The sequence below is a fragment of the Primulina huaijiensis genome, chromosome 7, assembly GCF_012295235.1.
Source record: "Primulina huaijiensis isolate GDHJ02 chromosome 7, ASM1229523v2, whole genome shotgun sequence".
NCBI lineage: Eukaryota > Viridiplantae > Streptophyta > Magnoliopsida > Lamiales > Gesneriaceae > Primulina > Primulina huaijiensis.
The window spans coordinates 18,417,227-18,440,282 of record NC_133312.1 but is presented as its reverse complement, the minus strand read 5'-3'; the positions used below and the strand labels follow the sequence as shown (position 1 = coordinate 18,440,282).

At 35.2% G+C, this 23,056-nt stretch overlaps 2 protein-coding genes across 2 annotated transcripts; both read left to right on the top strand.

Moving 5' to 3' along the window:
- Positions 1 to 6,828: 6,828 nt before the first annotated feature.
- On the top strand, positions 6,829 to 12,644 carry LOC140981653 (uncharacterized). Its single transcript, XM_073448072.1, has 2 exons — positions 6,829 to 6,868; positions 12,256 to 12,644. The coding sequence occupies exons 1-2, from the start codon at positions 6,829 to 6,831 to the stop codon at positions 12,642 to 12,644; spliced, it is 429 nt and encodes a 142-aa protein (XP_073304173.1).
- A 3,406-nt stretch (positions 12,645 to 16,050) lies between these two features.
- LOC140981652 (secreted RxLR effector protein 161-like) lies at positions 16,051 to 16,449 on the top strand. Its single transcript, XM_073448071.1, has one exon. The coding sequence runs from the start codon at positions 16,051 to 16,053 to the stop codon at positions 16,447 to 16,449; it is 399 nt and encodes a 132-aa protein (XP_073304172.1).
- The last annotated feature ends 6,607 nt before the right edge of the window (positions 16,450 to 23,056 follow it).

The following is a 23,056-nucleotide window of genomic DNA, read 5'->3' as shown; positions in this document are numbered from 1 at the left end:
TTAATACTTTTATAATTCTTTCAGAAAAAAAGGTAAACCATCAATAAACTTAGCTTTCCAAAGACTATTATCACAGTCTGGAATCTCATAAATTCGAGATAGAAATGTATTTTTATACCATCTAAAATCAGTCAGAGTTTTACATTTTAGATTACTTAATAAAGTACGTATTTGTTCACCATTATCTGTGAATCTACCAGTAAAATGTTCAATCATTGTCATTATGAGAGAATAAACTGAATTCTCTATATGAATATTATTCTCAATTTTTATTGAGTTTACAATATCATTTTTATGAGATTGATTTAAATAATTATCTCACCAACCTTTAAGTTGACCAGTAAATCCTGCTATAATCATTTTAGCAATATTTTTATCAGTATTACCTGAAGTTTTACACACGGTGCTATACATAAGCATTCTGTGAGTTGTATTATATATTTTCTTATAACTAAAACCATCTATATTTCATTCATAAATACTTTTCCCTTATAACTATTAGAAAAAATGTATTCTTGTTTTTCAAAAAGAACATCCATGGGAGTAGGCCTATCATAATAATATTTGGTTTGAGTAGGTTTATCTGCCCATTTTAGTTTATTTAGTTCTTCATCAGAATGATTATTAATGTTTTTGTTGGAACATTTTATGTTTGCAATCTTTACTTGATTTTGATGTTAACAAAATTTGTTATTGTGTTTCTAATAATCTACCTTAAGTGCGCAGAAAACTGGAACTGAAACAATCAGTTGACGGCCCAAACTGAAGACTATCGGATACGCCAACTAAACGCACCAACTGATCCTATGAACTGAACAAAATCTAACTGATGTATCTTAAATCAGTTCAAATGACTAACCGGCTGAATGGTAGTTCAGTAGGAAACCTTCAGAAGCCCAGCCAGTTGATGAAGTGTTCGATTGATGAAGATCCCAGCTGACCAGTTCAACTGAACCAGTGAAATCAGCTCAGCTGAGGAGCCAACTGATCTCACATCTTCAACTGCAGACCAGTTCATCTAATCAGTTCAGAAATTCAGTTAGGAGCAATCAAGTTGCGGAACACGACAGTCAACATTATTGGAATCCAGCTGTGTGCAAAGGCACATAAGCTTTTGTCCGGTCAAAGGACAATAATGGACTGAGCAGCAAAGCTTAAAGACAAATTTTTCCAGAAGAGATGTCGGAAAAAGACGAGACACAAACTCCAAGGAACGCATTCAAGCTGCAACGATCACATGCACTGAGTCTTGGTATACAATCATCTTGCTGCTATAAATACAGGCCAAGATCATCAGCAAATACATATAGAGAGTGTGGAAAAACAAGAAGGGCACACTTATTATTCATCAGCTTTCAAGAAGCATTACGCCCAATTGCGAGGGAACAATTTAAGATATATCAGCTTAGTACAGAACCTATTTTTCCCTCAGTGTGTGAGAATACCTTCGGGTTGTTATCATTGTTCAGTTCTGACACACGCACACTCCACCACCCAAATTACAGTCTTGCACAAAGACATTAAACTTGTGTATGTAGTCTTTGACACATAGACATTTAAGAAGTGTTGGATGGAAGGTGTTGCCTTCAGTCTAAACTAGGAGTTCAGTTAGGCAGTGGGTAAGTCCTAAGATGGGTGGGTTTGCACAAGTAGTTGTATAAATCAAAGGCTTCTAGTGGATCCTACCCGAGGAGGTAGAAGGGGTGACGTAGGAGCAGTTGAAGTCTCCGAGCATCCATAAACATATATTGTGTTATTTATCTGTTTAACTGCTTGTTTTGTTCTTAACTGATTTGATCAGTTCAGCTGATATCAATTCAGTTATATTCATAACTAAACTGATAGATGCCAGAACTGATCCCATGTGATCTTCAGTTATTCAGTTGCACATGATATAAAATATATCAGTTTCCTTAACGAAGGATTATTTCGAGTGCCTTCCGCTTGGTTTGAAAACTAAACTCGATTTAATTCATCGGTGTACACATTCTTAGAACACGAGTTATTGCAGCTCTTGAAGAATATTGTGTTTAAAGCACCCTTGGTGCCCATCACACGATCCAACAGTTTTCAAATTCTTCATTAAAAGTATTTAAATTACGATTTTTAAATTTTTCTTCTAATAATTTTTCTATATCAGAAACAAAATACTTGAATTTAAAATCTTTAATTTCTGGAGGTAATTGAATAGAATAAATTGCAATATAAACAATATTAGTTTCTTCTTTAGTTTGTATATGAACAACTGGTTTAATTTGATTGATAGCTAAAGTAATTTTATCAATACGATCTTTAAGAGAAACTATTTCTTCTCCTATTATCGTAAGATATAAATTTGTATAATTTTGTTTTTCAATTATCTGATTAATATGTTTAACAGTTATTTGAAACATATCATTATCAAATAATTTTGAAAAAGCAGTAAAATTTAAAATTTTATTATTCTTCTCAATAATAAAGGATTGCTGAGGAGGATAAACAGATATTTGAATCTGTCCAGAAGAAAGTTTATAATTTCTTTCAAGAATAGAAATATAATCTATAATAAATGTTTTAAAAAACCAAGGAACAAAATGTATTAATTTATTTTGATTTTCACAGTATTTATAAAATTCTATGACTATGTATTCAAATTCTTGTTCAGAAAAACTTTTATAGTACCAATCTCTGAAAGATTCCCGTTTGGATTGATAAAATTCTGCATTGATCTTCGCTCTAGCACGAAATCCTTTAGTAAAATCAATTTTTAGATTTTTATCCATTAAATAGTAAAATTCATTTCTGAAACTGTATCAATTTCTCTAACTTTTTGAAAATTACTTTGATGAACAATATTATTTTGATTAATAATTAAATCTTCTGCTGAAGATTCTATTTTTTCTCTTATCTGAGAAGTTGAAGCTCTAGAAGTTTGTGGAATATCCACCATATAATCTAAAAGTGAAATAAAAAATAACTAGATCTTGATATAGCATAGACAGAAGAGGGTAATAATCTTCTTTGTTCATTATTGAACTGTATTTGAACAGATCCTTCATTATTCTGTATAACTTGCTGTAAATCTCTATTTATTATAGGATTTCTGGGAACAACTTGTTCAATTATCCAGTTTTCTGGAAATTCAATTTCTTATCATTTTATAGATCTACAGGTTGTAATATTAGATCTATTAAAATTAGTTTCTATAAGAATAGTTTCATTTAATTTTTTTATCTATTCTTTTACACATTGGATTCAATGTAAATAATGGTTTATAATAAATACGATAACAAATACATATTACTTCTGTACCAGGAGTATAATTATAACCATGTGTTTTAACATTTAATGTTAAAGAATCTAATATATTTATATCAGACAAAGATAAAGATAAATTGGAATAAACATCAAAACATACTGGACCATGAGCCAGACTAGATTGAATTATTCCCATAAAGGATTGTTTCTAATTCAAATTTCTATCATCTCTTAAAGCTGATACAAAGCTTTCTGGTAAACTTCTAAAATTAAAGGTCTAAAGGCAAATTGAATTAACCATATATGAATAAATCTATTAAAATCTTTCAGATATAAAGAAATCTTTTCTTTAATTTGATTCCAAGCCTCAGATGGTATCAGAGCCATGGAAATAGTCTAGATTATGATTTTGCACTTTTATTCAATGAATTTATTTGGTATGAAAGAAACTGTTCAAAACAGTTTAAATGAATAATATGATTTACCTAAGAATTTAGATCTATTGAATAAATAGATTATTCTTAAGATAGAATCTAAAATGATTTATAAATTAAGAACCTTTGAAAGAATTAGCTTCAAACATATAGTAAAAACTATTGAATCATCAGTACCTCTTCATAATGAAGAAATGGTTATTAGATTGTTAAACAATAAAGATATTTTACTTTAGATGAAAAATTATAGATTTATTCATATAAAGTTAAGTCAAGGGGTCCATAATTGTACGAAATGAAACGAATTGCATGGACTTATCTTAGTATTGTTGTGGGTAGATGGGATTGGAAATTTCACACACACGTGAACTTTAAGTGATGTGGCATGAGTTTGGCTTAAGTACAATAAAAAAATTATCTCTAAGGCTAGTGAGTTTCCTGTATTCCATAACTTACACATTTATTTCATTGTTGTCTAGGTTGTTTTTTAGTCTACTTTGTGACTGTTTTTCTCGGGACCAACCAATGTTCAATTGTGGGGATATTTTATAAGTGAAAATTTTGCACTTAAATTAGCCGAGAAATTGATATGAATTTTGCTAGTGTTGGACAGAATTATGAGTTTTTCTTGGTTTTTTTTTTTGTGTCATGGCAAGACTGGTGGTAATAAACGCATAATGTGTCTATATGGGCGCTGAGTAGAAAGAGCGATACGGAGTTGATGAAGAAAAAAAATGAGAAAGCAGGAGATAGGGCGCATCCGCGCAATGAAAACGTGCAACCGCACACACATGACCTTGCGAGACAGAAGACAACATGCACCCACACGAAACTGATGCGCACCCGCGTGCAACGAAACATGCAGAACAGTACTTCTGTGGATTTTTCGCAACTGTAAAAGAGCACAACCCTAGAACAGAAAGAGAAGGGGGGGCGTATACTCGAGAATAACTAAGAATTAGCATGAGAGATTGGAAAAAGGATCCGCAAGACGAAGAATGAAGATCAAAGAACGCACATTCCGGAAACGGAGACGCGCCTCAACTTCTTTTTTCCCTGCTTTCTACAATCAGTTCTTTGTTTTTATAATCTTATTGATGAAAAACATGTTTTTTTTAACTGAATTTTGTTATGAACTAATTCTATTATTTAGATATCGACGTAGCTTGGTGAAAACAATATTTTTGAATTATTGAGCTTTATGAATTCATATCCCTTTGTTTATTAGTGTTTGCTTGTTCTTAACACTTTTGAATTACTGACCATAATTTGATTGATCATATAATTGATATCTATCATCAGAAGGGGGATGGAAATTAGGATCGTAATAAATGCATAGGCGGGTTTTTTATATTATTCAGAATGCGTATAACTCCATTGGAATCGTGTTAAGGACATTGTTTGCATATATTGTCTACCACTAGATTTAGAATAGAAATATTAAGATCAATATTAGACATTACAATTATATTCATCACTTGGAAAAAGGGGAAATTAATTTAGTGTTATCGGATAATGAACGAATTGGGTTTAGTGGCTCAATTTTCAATAACAATTAAATAAAGGAGAGACCAAGTGAAATCGCATATCTAGATTCATTCTATCAGTGAACTCATTTGCATGTATGGTTCAGCTATAATTTATTTATTTATTTAACTGGCAACTATTGAGAACGTGATAGAATCTTATAAATAAAGTTAGACTATTTTAATTACAATACTTAATATATATATTTTTAATTATGTACTCCCTGTGGGAATGATACTGTTACTTACTCATATACTAATATTTGAAGTCATATACTTGCGGTAGGCAAAAAGACCAACACTTCCTGCTGTTGGTGAATTTGTGCAATAAACTATCTTTGATGTCCTGGAAGGAGGTAATGATACCAAGCTCGAGCTGATTGAAACACCGATGGGCTGCCTTCACCAAAGTGGTAAGGAAGACCTTACACTTGATCCAGCCGGAGTAGCACTGCAACATGGCCCTATTATAAATCGTCCCAGGTGCTCTTCTGGATGAGTGCTCCCATCATACTCTCCCACTCGAGCTGACCTGAAATTAGATGGCAAGGCCGGCCCTTCTAACTCTTCATCTGCTGCATCTCCTCCCTCAACTATTCCACTTGACCTGCGAGGCCCCTGCCCATCGTATGATACTCACCCTCCTCTTCCTCTCCGTTCTTTGGTGTCATCTTCTTCGTGTTTGGGACGGGCTCCTCCTCTTCATCCCTGTGATTCGTTGCTTCCTCTTCCTTATCCTTGGACCGCTCCTCGACTCGAGGTAAGGCTTCCTTTACTACCTGCTGGACTGCTGCTGCAATCAACTGGACAAACTGCTCTATAGTTAGATTTCCTACTCTTTGTTTACCCTTTAGAGGCCTGGCTGTTGCGTCCAATACGTCATCATCCATGTTGTTTTCTGGATTAGTTCTTCGCGTGAACACAATACCTACGCCTTAGATCTGGTTCCCACGTAAGGCGCCAATTGATATCACTGAAAAACCTTTAGGTAAACATGGCAACATTTTGTAGTCGGATCTTCCTTCCCTGTGACTCAGGACCTGAGCTGGTTTCCTGCACAACTGATAACCAGTGAATGGGCACCGGAAGAGTTTCCAACGTGGCTCCGACACTCAAGTCAGTATAAGCTCACAAAAAAAGAGAAATTCAATGGGATGTTGTGATATCCAGTATATTATGAATATGTGAATGAATAAAATATAGTACAAACCTTTGTATCTATAAGCAACTAGCCGCGTTACCTCGGATAAGAAGATTTGCTTCCAATTTGAACCCAAGTCGATATCTACCCGATATTATTTTTTTTTATCTAAAAGATATGAGAATATCTTGATAATTTTTTAGTAGATTTGAGTCGATATCAATTCTTTTTCTTTCTGACTCTATCTCCTCGAGCTCGGTCCTCAACCTCTGGAGCCAGAGCGTTATGCATATTCTATCAAACACCCTGTCTTCCTTCGATTACTTTTTCCTGATCACTTAGACCAAGGCCTCAGCCACTCCCTGCCGCTATCGCCGCATGACAATTCGACCTCCATCCCGAGTCCCCAGGTCCTTAGCTTTCTTTACCCTGAGCTACACCATCTCCTCGCAGTCTGCTCGGATCCTCGGGTCATCAGCCACAACTACAGATGGACCGGGCATCTCCACACTACTACCTCGGGTACGCAGGTACTCAGCCCTCCTCCCCGATGGATTAGGCATCACCTCACTATCATCTTGGGTCCTCGGGGATCCCGACCCAATCCAGGTACTCTCGATAATCTTGGTCAGAACTAGAAATATTCTCGAGATATCATTTGTATATAATTTTTAATTGACATATATAAAGTTTAATATCATAATAATGCTTGTCATAATTAAAGTTTTTAGATCAACCTTGACCATATATATGGTAGGATATAATCGAATACATAATGTTGATTCTAATATCAATTGTAAGATTAAGTGATTATCACTTTCTCAAAAATTATAGTTTATGATAATGAAATTATTTAAAATTTCTAAATCATATAACAATCAAAGCACTATGTTTTGATCATTCTTGTCGGTATCAAAAATGGTATTCTCTGGACTCCAATATATCAACATATATTTGCTTTATTTATCCAAGTGCTCACATTATATGTAAGTATATTGAATGTACATTTCATGCATATGTCGCTTTAATTTCCAAGTGCTCACATTTTATGTAAGTGGTAACAAACGCCAAGCCCACAAATAAACGTGGTCTTGGGAAAAAGTCCCGTATTCTTAGGGTATTTGCGTGTTCATATGATCAAAAGTTAAAAATCATATTCCTTTTAAAAACTTTTCTATACCATCATAAACCTCTTCAACAACTTTTGCATGGTTTTACTGTGAATTAACTTATTTTTATTTATATTTTTAAATTATCTTTATTTTTAAATTCATTTACTATAAATAAATTATTTAATATTTACAATTATTTATTATTATGTTAAATTTTATATAAAAATAATAATTTGATAACAATAAACTAAAAATTTATTGAGAACATAATAAAAATAAGGGTACAATATTAAGAGTTTCGATGGAGCATTACAAAATATTTCATAAAATAAAACATGAGATAATTAAGTGCTTCATAATTAATAAATTAATCTTGTATTTAAAGAAAAATAAAATACTTCAATTTTAAAGGTTGGTGGTGGAATTATCGAAAACTGTTTCAGCCTTAAATAAAATACGCCAAACCGAGTTTAGGGCAATTACCCTTTTAATTTTTTGAATTGATTTTTATTTAATTTTTAAAAAGAATTAAAGTTTCGTCCCAGTCAATTGAATGCTACGTATTTGTCCGTATCAGATTACAAGGCAAAAACTTGTGCGAGACGGTCTCATAAGTCGTATTTTGTGAGACAGATCTCTTATTTGTGTCATCCACGAAAAAATATTACTTTTTATGCTAAGAGTATTACTTTTTATTGTGAACCATGAAAAAGTATTACTTTTTATGCTAAGAGTATTATTTTTTATTGTGTATATCGGTATGGTTGACTCGTCTCACATATAAAGATTCGTGAGACCGTCTCACAAGAGACTTACTCCAAATTACAATTATTGACATCTCAAAACGCAGTCAAAATAACATATAACACGTATAGGATGCTCAAATCTCGAAATTGCCAACCAAAAAAATTGCCAGGACAACACATCCCAGGACGATTGGTTGTAAGAAATAGAGTTTTTAGGGATACAAAGTGTAAATCAATTATCCAACAAATTGTGATTAAACTAAAACTTGTATGTTAAGACTAAAACAACCACCTAGGAACCTACATCGACATTATATAAAGTTGAAGATATAATCCCAGCTAAGTTAGTCCAAGATGAACAACACCAACTTCTCGATGATCAGCGGCATCAATCGCAACAACACCAGCCGCAACAAACTGGGAATGGGCACTCACTCAAGAATTCTGCATCAATGCCGATTTTACAACTCAAAGTTCCTGCCTTTTCTTTTAACTGGTAATACGGTTTAATATGTTAAATTAGGTGTTCGGCAAACTAACTCATGGCTCGGGCTTTCATCAACTCTTATGCAAAACAATCTTTATTTTAATAATATTTTATGATTTCATTCGATTATAGCATTATACTTTATCTGTAAACTCATGCATGATTCATAGATAAAGTCATTGAATATTCAATAGGTACCATGAGGTCTGCGTCGCAACGTAAGATCATGAAACTCATTAGAAAGTGTACTGTATATTCTAAACAGGTTCCTAGTCGAATCAACCGCCTAAAACAAGGATAAAGGTCGCTCGAGCTTGGGACTAGCATCTGTGATGTAAACGCCATGTTTCATTGGCAAGGGCATTGAGATGTTCATTCACACGGATGGGTGATCATATGATGATGCACTGAACAACTCTCTCTCAGACTATCCAAGTGGTATCAGAGTCTGATTATTCTCGAACGTGTTGAAGGGACCGTTCTCTACGCTAACCATGACTAAAAGTTCTTGCAGACATATCAGTGATACTTAGGGGATCATGAGGCGATGCTACTAGTCGCTCTTACCATGATTTGATGGGTGCAATCAGAAATGAGTTCTGACATTCTTGATCAAGGTGTTTATGAAAAGAATGAGACTATCTAGGATAAGCCCGAATAAAAATAAATTTTATTCTGAATCACATGGAAATGTGAACCCACGGCTAGCTGTATCCCTAAACCATTGAGGGTCACACAAGTATCGGATTCTGTGTTCCCGTCAAGATAGTCATATTTCAAGAAGTTGAAATTTGGCAACAGTTTGATAAAGATCAAAAAAGAAGCTTGTAAAGGAGTTTATGATCTGATTCCATATGATGGAAGAAATGAAAGTTAGCATGATTGCTAATTAAGGAATGAGAGTGAAATTATCTATTTTGTGAAAGAGTTCACTAAAACAGACGGCTGCCTAGTATGGTAAGTGAAAATTTTGATCTTCGAAATTTTTTATTTTCATTATGTGAACAAGAATTGTATCCTTGATACACGCGTTCTCATATCGTCAATTGGGGTTATAATGAGTTCGCAATCATTTATTTAGTGAATTTGAAATTTGCTAATTAAATGTTGGTACTAGTAATGGTGACTACTAACATGTACATATATTATTATAAATATATCATGTGTTATCAAAAGTTGACAAACACATAATATAATAAATAATAATAATTTAATATAATGAAATTAGTAGACTCCTAGTACCATAAGGACTTAGAGTATTTGTGGGAGAGAGATTCCTAATGAAATTAGGAGTCAACTACTATATACACACCATAAAGGGAAATAATAAAAAAATAACATAATTTTGCACACAAAATTCACAACAAATCCTCTCCTTCTCCATATACAAGTCTCGGCCATCCCATTGGCCTTGTTTCCTTCCACCGCCGTGCCGCCATCGCTGCACTGTCTTCGGATTTTGGAAATTCGGAGACCTTAGTCTCAACGCAAAATCGTTTGGAATTACTAGTGCATTCCAAGCGAAGGAATGGCGCTTCTGATAGTGGACCTAATTAGGAGATCAAAAGAAGAGTCGTTTCGTAGGGAATTACAAGAAGGACTATCTCCACCTCGCACCGGAATAGTTTGGAGTCTAGCGTTTAATATGCAAAAGTATAACTCTTAAACACCTATGAATGAAAGTTTTAAACACACGACGCCAAAACAAAAATTTTAAACTTTCGCTGCATCTTAAGTGCGAGAATACGATGTCCCAACTGTGGCATCAGAGCTAGTTTATTCTCAATCGTGTGTTTAAATTAAATTGTGTTGAGTTTATTATTTCTAATCGCATAAGAATTTCTAAGAAAAACGCCTCTCAAATTTATTTTTGAAAAACATGATTTAAAAATTAATAAAAAATTGGTCTTCCTCGAACTGTTTTGGGCAGATGCGCGCGCCACGGGCGCACGATCAGCGCACAGCGAGCCTGCCAGCTCTCGCTCGGATCGGTCAGCGCAGGCAGGTGCCCAAGAACTTCTCGGGCACAAGGCTGGGTCGTGGGCTTGAATTGTTCGTGCCTAGGGCGATTTTCTGATTTTTTTTTAAAATTTTGGTTAAATTGATATTTTATGAACATACAGACGATTTTACCCTTACAATAATTTTGATAAAATTAATTTCTTACAAAATAAATAATTGAAATATGATTTAATTATTTATGGTAAAATGTGCTTTACAAGAAATTTAATTATTTGAAATTAAATAAAAGTTTTTATTTACTTTGATAATTTTGACGAGTATTGATAATTTAAGAGATACACTATTTATTGATAATATGTGATATTATCGGATTTATATAATATATGATATTAAAAAGATGATCGAGAGCCATGACCAATGTGCTAGGTGTATGTTAGGATATTTTATGTGTTGTAATTTTGATTATTTGATAATTAAAAATGAACATGGTTTATGGTTTGTTCCCACCCATAAATTTTTATCCCAATGTGCCATGGATATTTAATGTAAATATTTAAATTAGTGAGAGATCAAGATTTGAAGATGATAGGCCCGATCCTCGGAAGGAGTTTTGAAGATCGAAGACGTGTAAAATATTGGAAGCTTATGCAATATTTCATTTGCATCCCTGCATTTACCTAAGTTATGGACATGGATCCGTATGTGGCTCGTACAAATCAATTAGCTCTCTGTTATCGATCATCTTTTATTATTTATGATGTATGAGATATATTATAAATAATCAGTATGTGCGTTATTATTAATATAATAACAATAGTTGCATGAATCTGGCAATCGTACAAACAATCATGACACGAGTTTTTAAAATTAATGATGAGACAAATTTTTAAAATTAAATTTCTCATTTTGGATGAGATCCAAAATTAAAATCAAGCCCATGAAAAAGATAATTAAAAGAAAGTTTAATAATTCATTGATTTCCATCAACGGTGGTTGCATGATGAACACTAACCGCAGTCAGTATCTGGCTCATATTATTGGGGAGGCTTGGACGCCGAAAAGCTGTGACTTCCACTGACATATTTGATGTGAACTACGTGGAACTCCCATGATATCGGCTCATATTATTGGGGGATCTCATGGCGACCGTCCAATAAGGTTCAATATTGATGGGTTGGGCTCGACTCGTGAAGAGAAAATGGATCATATTATTGGACTCTCCTCAAACGTGAGGCAAAATTACGTATAGGTTGCAAGGAGTTGTAATTGGGCTCTACCTTTTGAAAATTATGATTGGATATTATTCGGGATCGTTGTTTCGCAATTGGTCCTTGCGTACTCACTAAAGAAATTGGATTTCCCGTTTTTCATCAGAGGGTGGTGAGAATGTCAAAATAGTGGGAGGCAATTCGTAAAAACAAAAGTCCATATTTTATGTCTTAAAATATTTTAAAATAGTCAGTGACGTTTATTCTGTTACATTTTCAGCATACTTACGATGTCGTCTCGAAATCCTCTATCTGTTATACTCGATCAAAACAAGCTGACATGACCGAATTATCATGATTGGCTAAGGAATCTAAAAATTGTTTTAAATTCCGAAAATATAGCATATGTGCTCACTAAAGCCCTTCCTGAGACGGCTAAGCCAAATGCCATTGAGGAGGAGCTGGCTGACCTTGACAAATGGTGGGACCTTAACTTGATAGCCAAGAGCTATATGCTAGCTTCTATGTCAAACAAGCTGCAGAGGCGGTTTGAGGAAGCTGTGAATGCTGCTGACATTTACGGCCACTTACAAGAGTTGTATGGTGAACAAAAGAGTCCACTGAGGCACGCTACTGTCAAAGAATTCACGACATCACGTCTGAGAGAAGGGGTCTCGGTCCATGAGCATGGCATGAGGATGATTGGGCTCATTGAAAAGCTAATGGACCTGGACCTTGTTATTCCCAATGAATTGTTGTTGGAATCAGGATTTCGGAGTTTGACAAATTAAGCGATTAAATACTACTGAACTGATCAACTCAACTGAACATATCGTAACTAAAATTACGTAACTGAAGTTGCTCGAACTGATTATTAATGCGCTAAAAATCAAAAGCAACTGAACCGATAAAAGCTAACTGAAACTGTGTAGGTAACTGGACGATCAGTTAAGACTGATCAGTTACACAATCAGTTCATCGAAAAGCTGCGTAGCAAACTGAAATATCAGTTATACAATCAGTTCATCAATCAGGTATGAAAATCAACTGATAAATCAGCTTGACACGTCATCAGTTAAGGAGCGTATCTATCAAACGAAAATTTGTACAAGAGAAGACTTCAACTTGTATTAGGAACGCTGATTATCAGAATGCCACAGTGTACTATTGTCAGAAGAATGATGACGTGTCTACTAAGGACAAATCAACGGATATAATTATTTTAGCGCATTCTATGTTACCGTTGGGAAGCAAATCCTATAAATAGCCGAGAAGATCAACTGAGAAGGGACTTTTGGGTGCACATTCATTCTTGAGTTAAAAGCTTCAAAGATCAGTTACAAGGAGCTCACGCTTATCAGATTTATTTATAGCTTAAAGGCTATATCTTGAGCACTAGCACAATCATTCATTGTTATTATATTTGATTTATTTTAGATCAGTTGTGCTTAGGAAAACACATCAGTTTCGTACTGATAATATTGTATTTATATTAAGAGTTTCAGTTTGACAGTGTTAAGTCCAAACTAAAGTGGGTTATTACAGTTTCTGTAATTAATCAAAGTCTTTTAGTTAATATCATATCCTTGAAATAGAAGGGGTGACGTAGGAGCATTTGAAGTTTCCGAACATTCACAAATCTTTGTGTTCCTTATTTTCAACTATTCAATATGTTTTTCAGTTTGTTTCCGCACTTCAAAGTTAACTGATCAACATTGGCAACAAGATTATTGAATTCAGTTTTTCATTAAACTGATTCAACTTTCGAAAATATTGGAAAATAGTCAAGTATTTATTCAACCCCCTTCTAAACACTTTCACTCACTCAACCGATCCTAACAATTGTCCACGGAAATTCTTCTATTGTCACTGCCATCGTCATTTTACGGGTTTGTGGTGAACTTCAATATGAACAAGTTGGAGGCCAGCCTTGGAGAGTTGGTCAACATGTTGACTAGTTATGAAGCTACCATCAAGAAGGAGAAACATGTTTTCCTAGTTGCTTTTCGTCTAGGAAGAAAAAAAGGCCAAAAGGAAAGGGCAAGAAGCGTTCTCATCCTTCAAAGACATACAAACCGAACAAGAAGCAAGTAGCAAACACTTCTAAGGGGCCCGAAAATCCTGACAAAGGAAAAATCGTTTGCTTCCACTGCAAGAAGCCTGGACACCGGAAGCGCAATTGCAAGGAATATCTTGCCCAGAAGAGTTCCGGCACATGTATGTTCTATATTGAAATAAATGTCTAGATAAATTCAATTTCTTAGGTATTGGATACCGGATGTGGATCTCATCTTTGAAATAATTTGCAGGCGATGACAAGAAGTAGAAGACTACGTGAGGGTGAGATTTTCCTAAGGATGAGCAATGGAGCAAGAGTTACTGCATTGGTCATAGTGGACGTTTAGTTAATATTAGAAAATAATTTTAAGTTACTTTTGATAGACGTTTTGTTTGTTCCAGACTTATTTAAAAACATTGTTTCCATTTTTATGCTTGATAAAGATGAATTTTCTTGTTTATTTAGCAAATGTATTTGCAATATTTACAAGAATGAATGTTTGATTGGAATGGGTGAAATACAAAACGACCTCTATAACTTAAGAATAAAAGATATTCCAAACAGCCATGTAAAAAAATAAATACGATAACAACAACAACAAACAAAAGAAAACAAGATAGTCTAAACTAAGCACAATTGTGGCACGCTATGATAAGACATATTTCTCAAAGAAGAATGCACCTATTCAAGGTTTGGGTCTGTATATTTGATGAAATACAAGTCTGAAACCTTTGAAAGTTCAAAGAATTCAAAACAGAAGTAGAGAAACAGTTAAAAAAGAGTATTAAAACATTACGATCAGATCGAGGTGGAGAATACTTGAGTACTGAGTTTCAAGACTACCATAAAGAGAATGAGATTTTCTCACAGTGGACTCCGCCTGCCACACCCTAGTTGAACGGTGTGTCAGAACGTCGTATAATCGGACATTGATGGACATGGTCCAATCTATGATGAGATTCACTGAATTGCCGCCGTCTTTTTAGGGATATGCGCTTGAAACAGCGGCAATGTTGTTGAATCAAGTCCATACAAAGGCAATGTACAAGACTCCATATGAGATATGGATGGGAAAACCGCCCAAATAAGCATATGGGGATGCCATGCTTAAGTGAAGAAGGCAGTGGGAGACAAATTGAATAGTAGAGCCAATTTGTGCTACTTTGTGGGATATCCAAAGAACTCTATTGGATATTACTTCTATTATCCCAGTGAAACAAATGTGTTTGTTTCAAGGAATGTCACATTATTAGAGAAGGATTTTCTAATAGATAGAAAAGGCAGGATGATAGAACTCGATGAGATTCAAGAATCACCCACTACACAAAGTGAGCCCATTTCTGGATGTGATCCGAGAAATTTCAAGGAAGCACTGTCTGATGCCAATTCATCTAAATGGCTTGAAGCCATGCATTCCGAGATGGACTCCATGTATTCGAACCAAGTATGGTTCTTAGTAGATCCACATGAGGGAAATTGTTCCCATAGGATGCAAATGGATTTACAAAAAGAAACTTGGAACGGATGGGAAAGTGGTGACCTTCAAAGAAAGATTGGTTGCAAAAGGATATACTCAAAGGCAATGTATTGACTATGAGGAGCCTTTTCTCCAGTCGTAATGTTCAAGTCCATTAGGATACTGCTGGCCATAACAGCATGGTACGACTATGAAATATGACAGATTGATGTGAAGACAACGTTCTTTAATGGGGATATTAAGGAAGAGATTTATATGTCTCAACCTGAAGGATTAACATCAGTATGAAGTGAGCATAAAGTATGCAAATTTCAGAGATCCATTTATGAACTCAAACAAGCATCAAGGAGCTGGAACCTCAGATTTGACAACACTATCAAAGAGTTTGATTTTGCCAAGAATCCTGAGAAACCATGTGTGTACAAGAATGTCAGTGGGAGTGCAATAACATTCTTTTTGCTTTATGTTGATGACATACTACTCCTTGGGAATGATGTAGAGATGTTGCATCCAACTAAAGTATGGTTAGCTGGTAAGTTCTCCATGAAAGATATAGGTGAGGCATCATATGTATTGGGAATACAGATCTATAGGAATAGTCAAAAAAGATGCTAGGGCTCACCCAACCACATATATCAATACAATACTTCAGAGATTTTCTATGGAGGAATCCAAGAGTGGATATCTCCCAATGTCTCATGGTGTGACTCTATCCAAGTCTATGTGCCCTAAGACTGATGAAGAGATAAAAACCAAGAGCCGCATTCCATATGCGTATGCTATAGGCTGTATTATGTATGGTATGATATCTACTCGACCTGATATTGCATATGCATTGATTGTTGCAAGAAGATACCAGTCGAATCCTGGACCACTGCATTGGAAAGCAATGAAGGACATTCTTGAGTACTTGAGAAGAACTAAGAATTTTTTCTTGGTAGACGGGAGTGGAGAACTAAAATTGGAATGCTACACTGATTCTAGCTTCCAATCAGATGTGGATGATTTAAAATCGACCTCTGTATTTGTATTCAAGCTCAATTGTGGTGCTGTCTCTTAGCTTGGAAGAGTTCCAAGCAAGACACCACAACAGATTCAACCACTGAGGCCGAATACATAGCTGCATCGGCTACAACAAAGGAGGGTGTTTGGATGAGGAATTTCATCAAAGATTTGGGTGTCATTCCTCAAACAGTTGATCCAGTCCCGGTCTACTGTGACAACACCAGTGCCGTTGGGCAAGCGAAGGAACCGAGGTCTCATCAGTGATCCAAACATATACTGAGAAAGTTTCACGTAATCCGAGAGATTGTGGGAAGATGATACATATCGGTTGATAGAGTCGCCTCCGTAGATAACGTTGCCGATCCACTGATGAAGCCCCTGCCAGGACCATTGTTTGACAAGTATCGCGAAGCAATGGGTCTAAGATCTATGGGTAGTTGGCTATAGAACAAGTGAGAGATTGTTAGAGTAGGTGTCCGGCAAGCCAACTCATGGCTCGAGCTTTTATTAACTCTAATTTAAAACAATCTTTATTTTAATAATGTATTACAATTTCATTCGATTATGACATTATACTTTATCTGTATACCCGTGCATGTTGTATAGATAAAGTTCTTGAATATACAATAGGTACCATGAGGTCTGCATCGCAATGTAAGATCATGAAACTTATTAGGAATGGTCCCACATATTCTAAACAGGGTCCTAGTCGAATCGGTCGCCTAAAACAAGGATAAATGTCGCTCGAGCTTGAGATTGGCATAAGTGATGTAAACGTCATGTTTCATTGACGAGGGCATGGAGATGTCGATTCACACGGATGAGTGATCATATGATTATGCACTGGACAAATCTCCCTCGAAATGTCCAAGCAGTATCAGAGTCAGTTTATTATCGATCGTGTTGAAGGGACCGTACTATACGCTAACCATGACTAAAGGTTCTTGGAGGCACTATCAGTAATACCTAGGGAATCATGGGGCAATGCTACTAAATGAGTTCTGACATTCTTGATCAAAGAGTTGATGAAAAGAATGGAGCTAACTAGGGTAAACACGAATAAGAATAAATGTTATTCTGAATCACATAGAGATGTGAACCCACGACTAGCTTTATCCTTGAACCATTGAAGATCACACAAGTAATATCGAATTCTGTGTTCCCGTTGAGATAGTCATATTTCAAGAAGTTGAAATTTGGAAACTATAGTTTGATGGAGATCAAACATGAAGCTTATAAAGGAGTTTATGAGCTTGAAGGATCGAGTGTGCTAGTGCCTTCGAAGGCATTTCGAACACTATATTCTCCAATGAGCTGCAATAGCTCGTGTTCTAAGAATATTAACACCGATGAATTAAATTGAGTTTGGTTTAAAACCAAGCGGAAGAAACTCGAAGTAATCCTTCGTGAAGAAGGCTGTTATTAGAAAACATTTTAACTTATGTAAACTGAATAACCGAAGGAAGATATATTAGTTTTTGCATTCTTCAGTTCAGTTATGGTGACAACTGAACTGACGAATGCTCTAACTGATCGAAACAATTTGAAAACAGCAGTTAATCAGTTAAATACACAAGATATGTTTATGGATGTTCGGAGACTTCAACTGCTCCAACGTCACCCCTTCTACCACCACGGGTAGGTTCCACTAGAAGACTTTGATTTATACACCTCTTTGTACAAACCCACTCAGCTAGGACTTACACTACTGCCTAAACTGAACTCCTAGCTACGACTGAAGGCAGCACCTTACAGCCAACACTTCTTTAACATCTATGTGTCAAAGACTACATACATAAGTTTAACGTCTTTGTGCAAGACGGTATTTGAGAGTGAGTGTGTGTGTGAGAACTGAACAAGAATGTTCTCACACACTGAGGGAAAATGACTTCTAAACTAAGCTGATATAACGATGAAGAATTCCCTCTGGGCTTTAAGTGCTTCTGAAAGCTGATATGCAACTGAGCGTGCCCTTTTCTGTTTTTCTTCTCAACTCTTTTCACTCTCGTATCTGTCTCCTTGTTTGAGTCTTCACTGATCTTCTCTTTATATAGGCGGGAAAAGCTGATCAAACAGTGAGACTCAATTATTGTATCTGTTGCATTTGAATCGGCTCCTTGGACTTTGTGCTTCTACTTTTCGACTGCCCTTCTGGAGTGTTTTGTCTTTTAATGCTCTGATGCAACGTCCATTATTGTCCTTTGACTGGACAATGGCTTTGTATCTTCACGCACAGCTAGAATCCATTTACTGTAAGCTTGTCTTGATCTGCAAATTAAAGATTCTGACTGATGGTTTGAACTGGTCAGCTGGACTGATCTTCAGTTGGGCTAGTGAAATCAGTTGACTCGTCAGTTGAACTGATTTCACTCCTTCAGTTGAACTGGTTAGCTGGGTTCTTCGTCAGTTGGACACATCATAGACTGGCCAAGCTTTTGAGATCTTCCTGCCGAATCACCTATCAGTTTGGACAATCAACTGAACTGCTTGTTTGAAGAACCAGTTAGACTGATTTAGTCTCGGAAATCTGTTGGTTCAATCAGTTGGCATCTCTGATGACTTCAGTTATGGTTTCATAAACTGATTAATTCAGTTTTAGCTGTCTGCGCACTAAGGTAGATTATTAGAAACAAAATAATAAGTTTTGTTAGCATCAAAATCAAGATTGCGAACTTGAAAAGTTCCAACAGAGCTGTTCCATAGGATGGAAGAAATGAAAGTTAGCATGATTAATAATTAAGGAAGGAGAGTGGAACTGCATGTTTTGTAAAGGAGTTCACTAAAACTGGCAGCTGCCCAATATGGTAAGTGAAAATTTTGATCTTCGAAATTTTCGATTTTCATTATATGAACAAGACTTGTATCATTGATATATCGGCGCTCTCATATCATCAATCGGGGTTATAATGAGTTTGCAATCATTTATCTAGTGAGTTTGAAATTTGCTAATTAAATGTTGGTACTAGTAATGATGACTAATAACATATACATATATTATTATACATATATCACGTGTTATCAAAAGTTGACAAACACATAATAATAAATAATAATTTAATATAATGCAATTAGTAGAGTCCTAGTACCATAAAGACTTAGAGTCCTTGTGGGAGAGGGACTCCTAATGGGATTAGGAGTCAACCTCTATATATGCTCCATAAAGGCCATAATTAAAAATACCATAATTTTGCACACAATTCACAACAAATCTTCCCCTTCTCCATATACAAGTCTTGGTCATCCCATAGGTTTTGGGAAAAATATTTCGGCCACCTTGTTTCCTTTCACGCCGCGCCGCCGTCGCTGCACTGTTTCCGGATTTCAGAAATTCGGAGACCTTAGTCTCAATGCAAAATCGTTTGGAATTACTAATATAATCCAAGCGAAGGAATACCGCTTCTGATCATGGACCTAATTAGGCGATCAAAAGAAAAGTCGTTCGTAGTAAATTACAAGAAGGACTATCTCCACCTCGCACCTGAATAGTTTGGAGTCCAGCATTTAATACGCGAAGGTATAACTTGTAAACAACCTATGAATGAAAGTTTTAAAAGCACGACGCCCGAACAAAAAATTTAAACTTCCTCTGCATTTTGGGTGCGAGAATACGATGTCCCAACATACTATTCATATAAGTACTCTTTCATTGGTTTAATTTTGCTGGTGTGTACTGTTGAGCTTGTGCTTTGGTTTCAACATTGTTACTAAGGCTGTTTGTCGAATTCAACAGTTGTTTTTTAACATTTTCCATCCCTACAGTTTTCTTGATTCTTTCCCAAGAAAGAAGAGGTTGCAGAGGTTGATTGAGGAGGTAGAAGAACATCGTGAGCATGTCGTCTATGGTCATCAGAATTACTTGTGTGCCTGATGTTATCATAAGGTAAAACAGGTCCCACTGCTCTTCCCAGTTTTGCTTCATATGAAATATAGTAGGTCAATAAGTCAAGAAAAGACGCTTGTTCATCGACGATATCTGTTAGAAATCAAAACATATATTCCAAAGTCAAATCTGATTTATAACATTGACAAGTTTTTATTCAGAGGAATATGTGACACCATATTTATTCTATATATTTCAACCATATATAGAGATTAACTAAACTGAAAGGGATCATTAGGCTTTTAGCCCTCAACATACTATGGTTGGATGTAGGTTTTTAATGACCAAAGAATGCAACTCTTGTGTTGGGTTTTGCATTTTCTTCTCGCTGTATTTCTCCTTGCTTCAACTTAAAATTAGTAATACAGAAAAAATTTGGATTGATCTAAGAGTAGACACAACATCATAGCTATTAAAAGAACAAAGCACAAGGCCAAGGCTTGCATCTTTGGTCTAATCTTTGAAAATTATGCATTAATGCGCTCCATGTCTTTAATAACTACACAAATAACAACTAAGAGATATAGATTCTTTCATTTGCTAGTGTATCCCAAACGTGATTTTCCTTTCCAAAATGTGGAGAACAAAATGTTAAATCTGGGCAAATCAATTTCCTGATCTATAGGATATTTGAATCTTTGATTGTATATTTTGTAATTAAAGGGATTCTATTAGATTTGCATAGCTGTACATCAATGTTACCTAACTTATACTTTGTTTCTTAATCTATAGGCTGGACTATATCTGGAAATGAGTGCATTTTCTATACAATAAAACATCTGTGAGATACATTTCTCTGTACACTATCTATTTTGTATCAGAGACAACACAAATGGACTCTGGTCTTTCATGTTTTATATTCTCCGTCTTACCTCTTTCTCGATTATCATCTAGCCAATTCTATTCCTTATCCATCACCATGTCAGAAATCTTTAACAAGGTTGCCAAAACTGATGCCTTTAAATTTCCAACTAAATCACTCTGTTTCTGTCCAAATCACTACAATTCAATTGGCATTGGAACAGCTTTTTCATGTAGTCCTAGTCTCTTATAATTTTATATTAGAGAGAGAGGGAAAATCGGGTATTTATCTAGTGATATTGAATAACCAGAAATAACTAATGCTGGTCGTGCTTTTTGGGATGCTAAAAACTTGATTGTAACGGCCAGGTCGGTGAATTAAGTGGAAGAGGAAATAAGTGCAAATTACATATATTAATCTTACAGCTAAAGCTCTTCGGGATTATGTAATTTTGATGGAATCTAATCTTGGGAAACAGTCCTAACTAACTATGAGGGACAACTCAAACTGGGGAAAGTTCATTAAATAGAGAATTATATCACTAAACATTTTAACATCCTAAAAGGTTCACGGAAACAATCTTGAATTGTTCAGTGATGATTGCAAGTGGAAGAATTAGATGATTGTAATTATTTTCCAGAAGGAGAACTCACTGATTTTCAAATTTTTGGCTGGACTAGATGTTTATCTGTTGAAATAAGAGGTTGGATTTTCTGTTATCAGGACCTTCCCTCAGCCAAATTTTTTCTGAAGTTCGACACAAAGAAAGCAGATGTCTCCAAAATGACAAACCAAAGGTTTGGTGTGATGTTTGTGATAAACCACAACATAATTGTAACTCTTTGGTTTTTGAAACATGTTTCATTTTCATAAAAATAAAATAAAAAAGTATCATCTATTTAGAGTTGTCAAAATGAGCTAGATCCGTCAGGTTTTCGCCATATAAAATAGGTGGATTGGATTGATAATTTCTCAATCTGCCAAAACGGCAGGCCGGCTCACCCCAACCCGCCAAATTACACACAAAATTGGATAAACCCGCCCCGCCAGTCAACCTAAAATAGTTGGGCGGGTTGGTTATTTCCCAACTCGCCAGAAAGGCGGGCTTCGTTTTGACATCAATTCTTTTATTTAATATGTAATGAGATTGGAGCCCTTACATGGTTACTAGTTTAACATGACAAAAAATACTCTGTGACGTTCATCGATGATTATATGCATCTATACTGGATTTATTTAAAGAACTTAAAACAGGAGGTGGACAAACTCTTTGAAGATATTTACTCGTTGGCCAAAACCCAATTTCAAGCTAAAAAAAGGTATTTTTTTGAAGTGGCAAATGACACAATTTTTAATGAATATTTAGGAGATTTTTTTGGGAAAAGAGGGCCTATTGTAATTTGTGCATCAATCTACTTAGCGGATACTCTCTGAAAAAATGGAATTGTTGAATGTAAAAACAAGCACTTGCTTGAAGTAGCTATGGCTCTTATGTTTAACATGAATGTTCCTAAATATCTCCAGGGAGATGCAATTTAACAAGTTGCTATTTGATTAATAGAATGCCTAGGACGGTTTTGAAACGTGAAACTCCTTTAAAGACTTTTGACAAAGCTTTTATGAACAAATGCCTCGTCAAAAATATCCCTTCAAATCTTTTTGGTTTTCCGAAGCTTGTTCATGTTCCACCCCATCTTGAGTCAAAATTTATCAAGGAACTGAAAACTGTAGTTGTTATAGATACTCTCCTAATAAAAAAGGCTGTATATGTTATAATCCAATCACATAAAATTTCCATAGAGTAAATACATTCAATTTCTTGAAACAATTCATATTTTTTTATACCAAAACTTCTATTCAGGGTGAAGTTTGGATGAAGATTGTCTTTGGCAACAAGAAAGCAAAACCAGAGAAAAAAAGCAGAAAATAGTTATCTATCCATGGCAGATAACATTGTATAACAAACAAGGGGGAGAACTG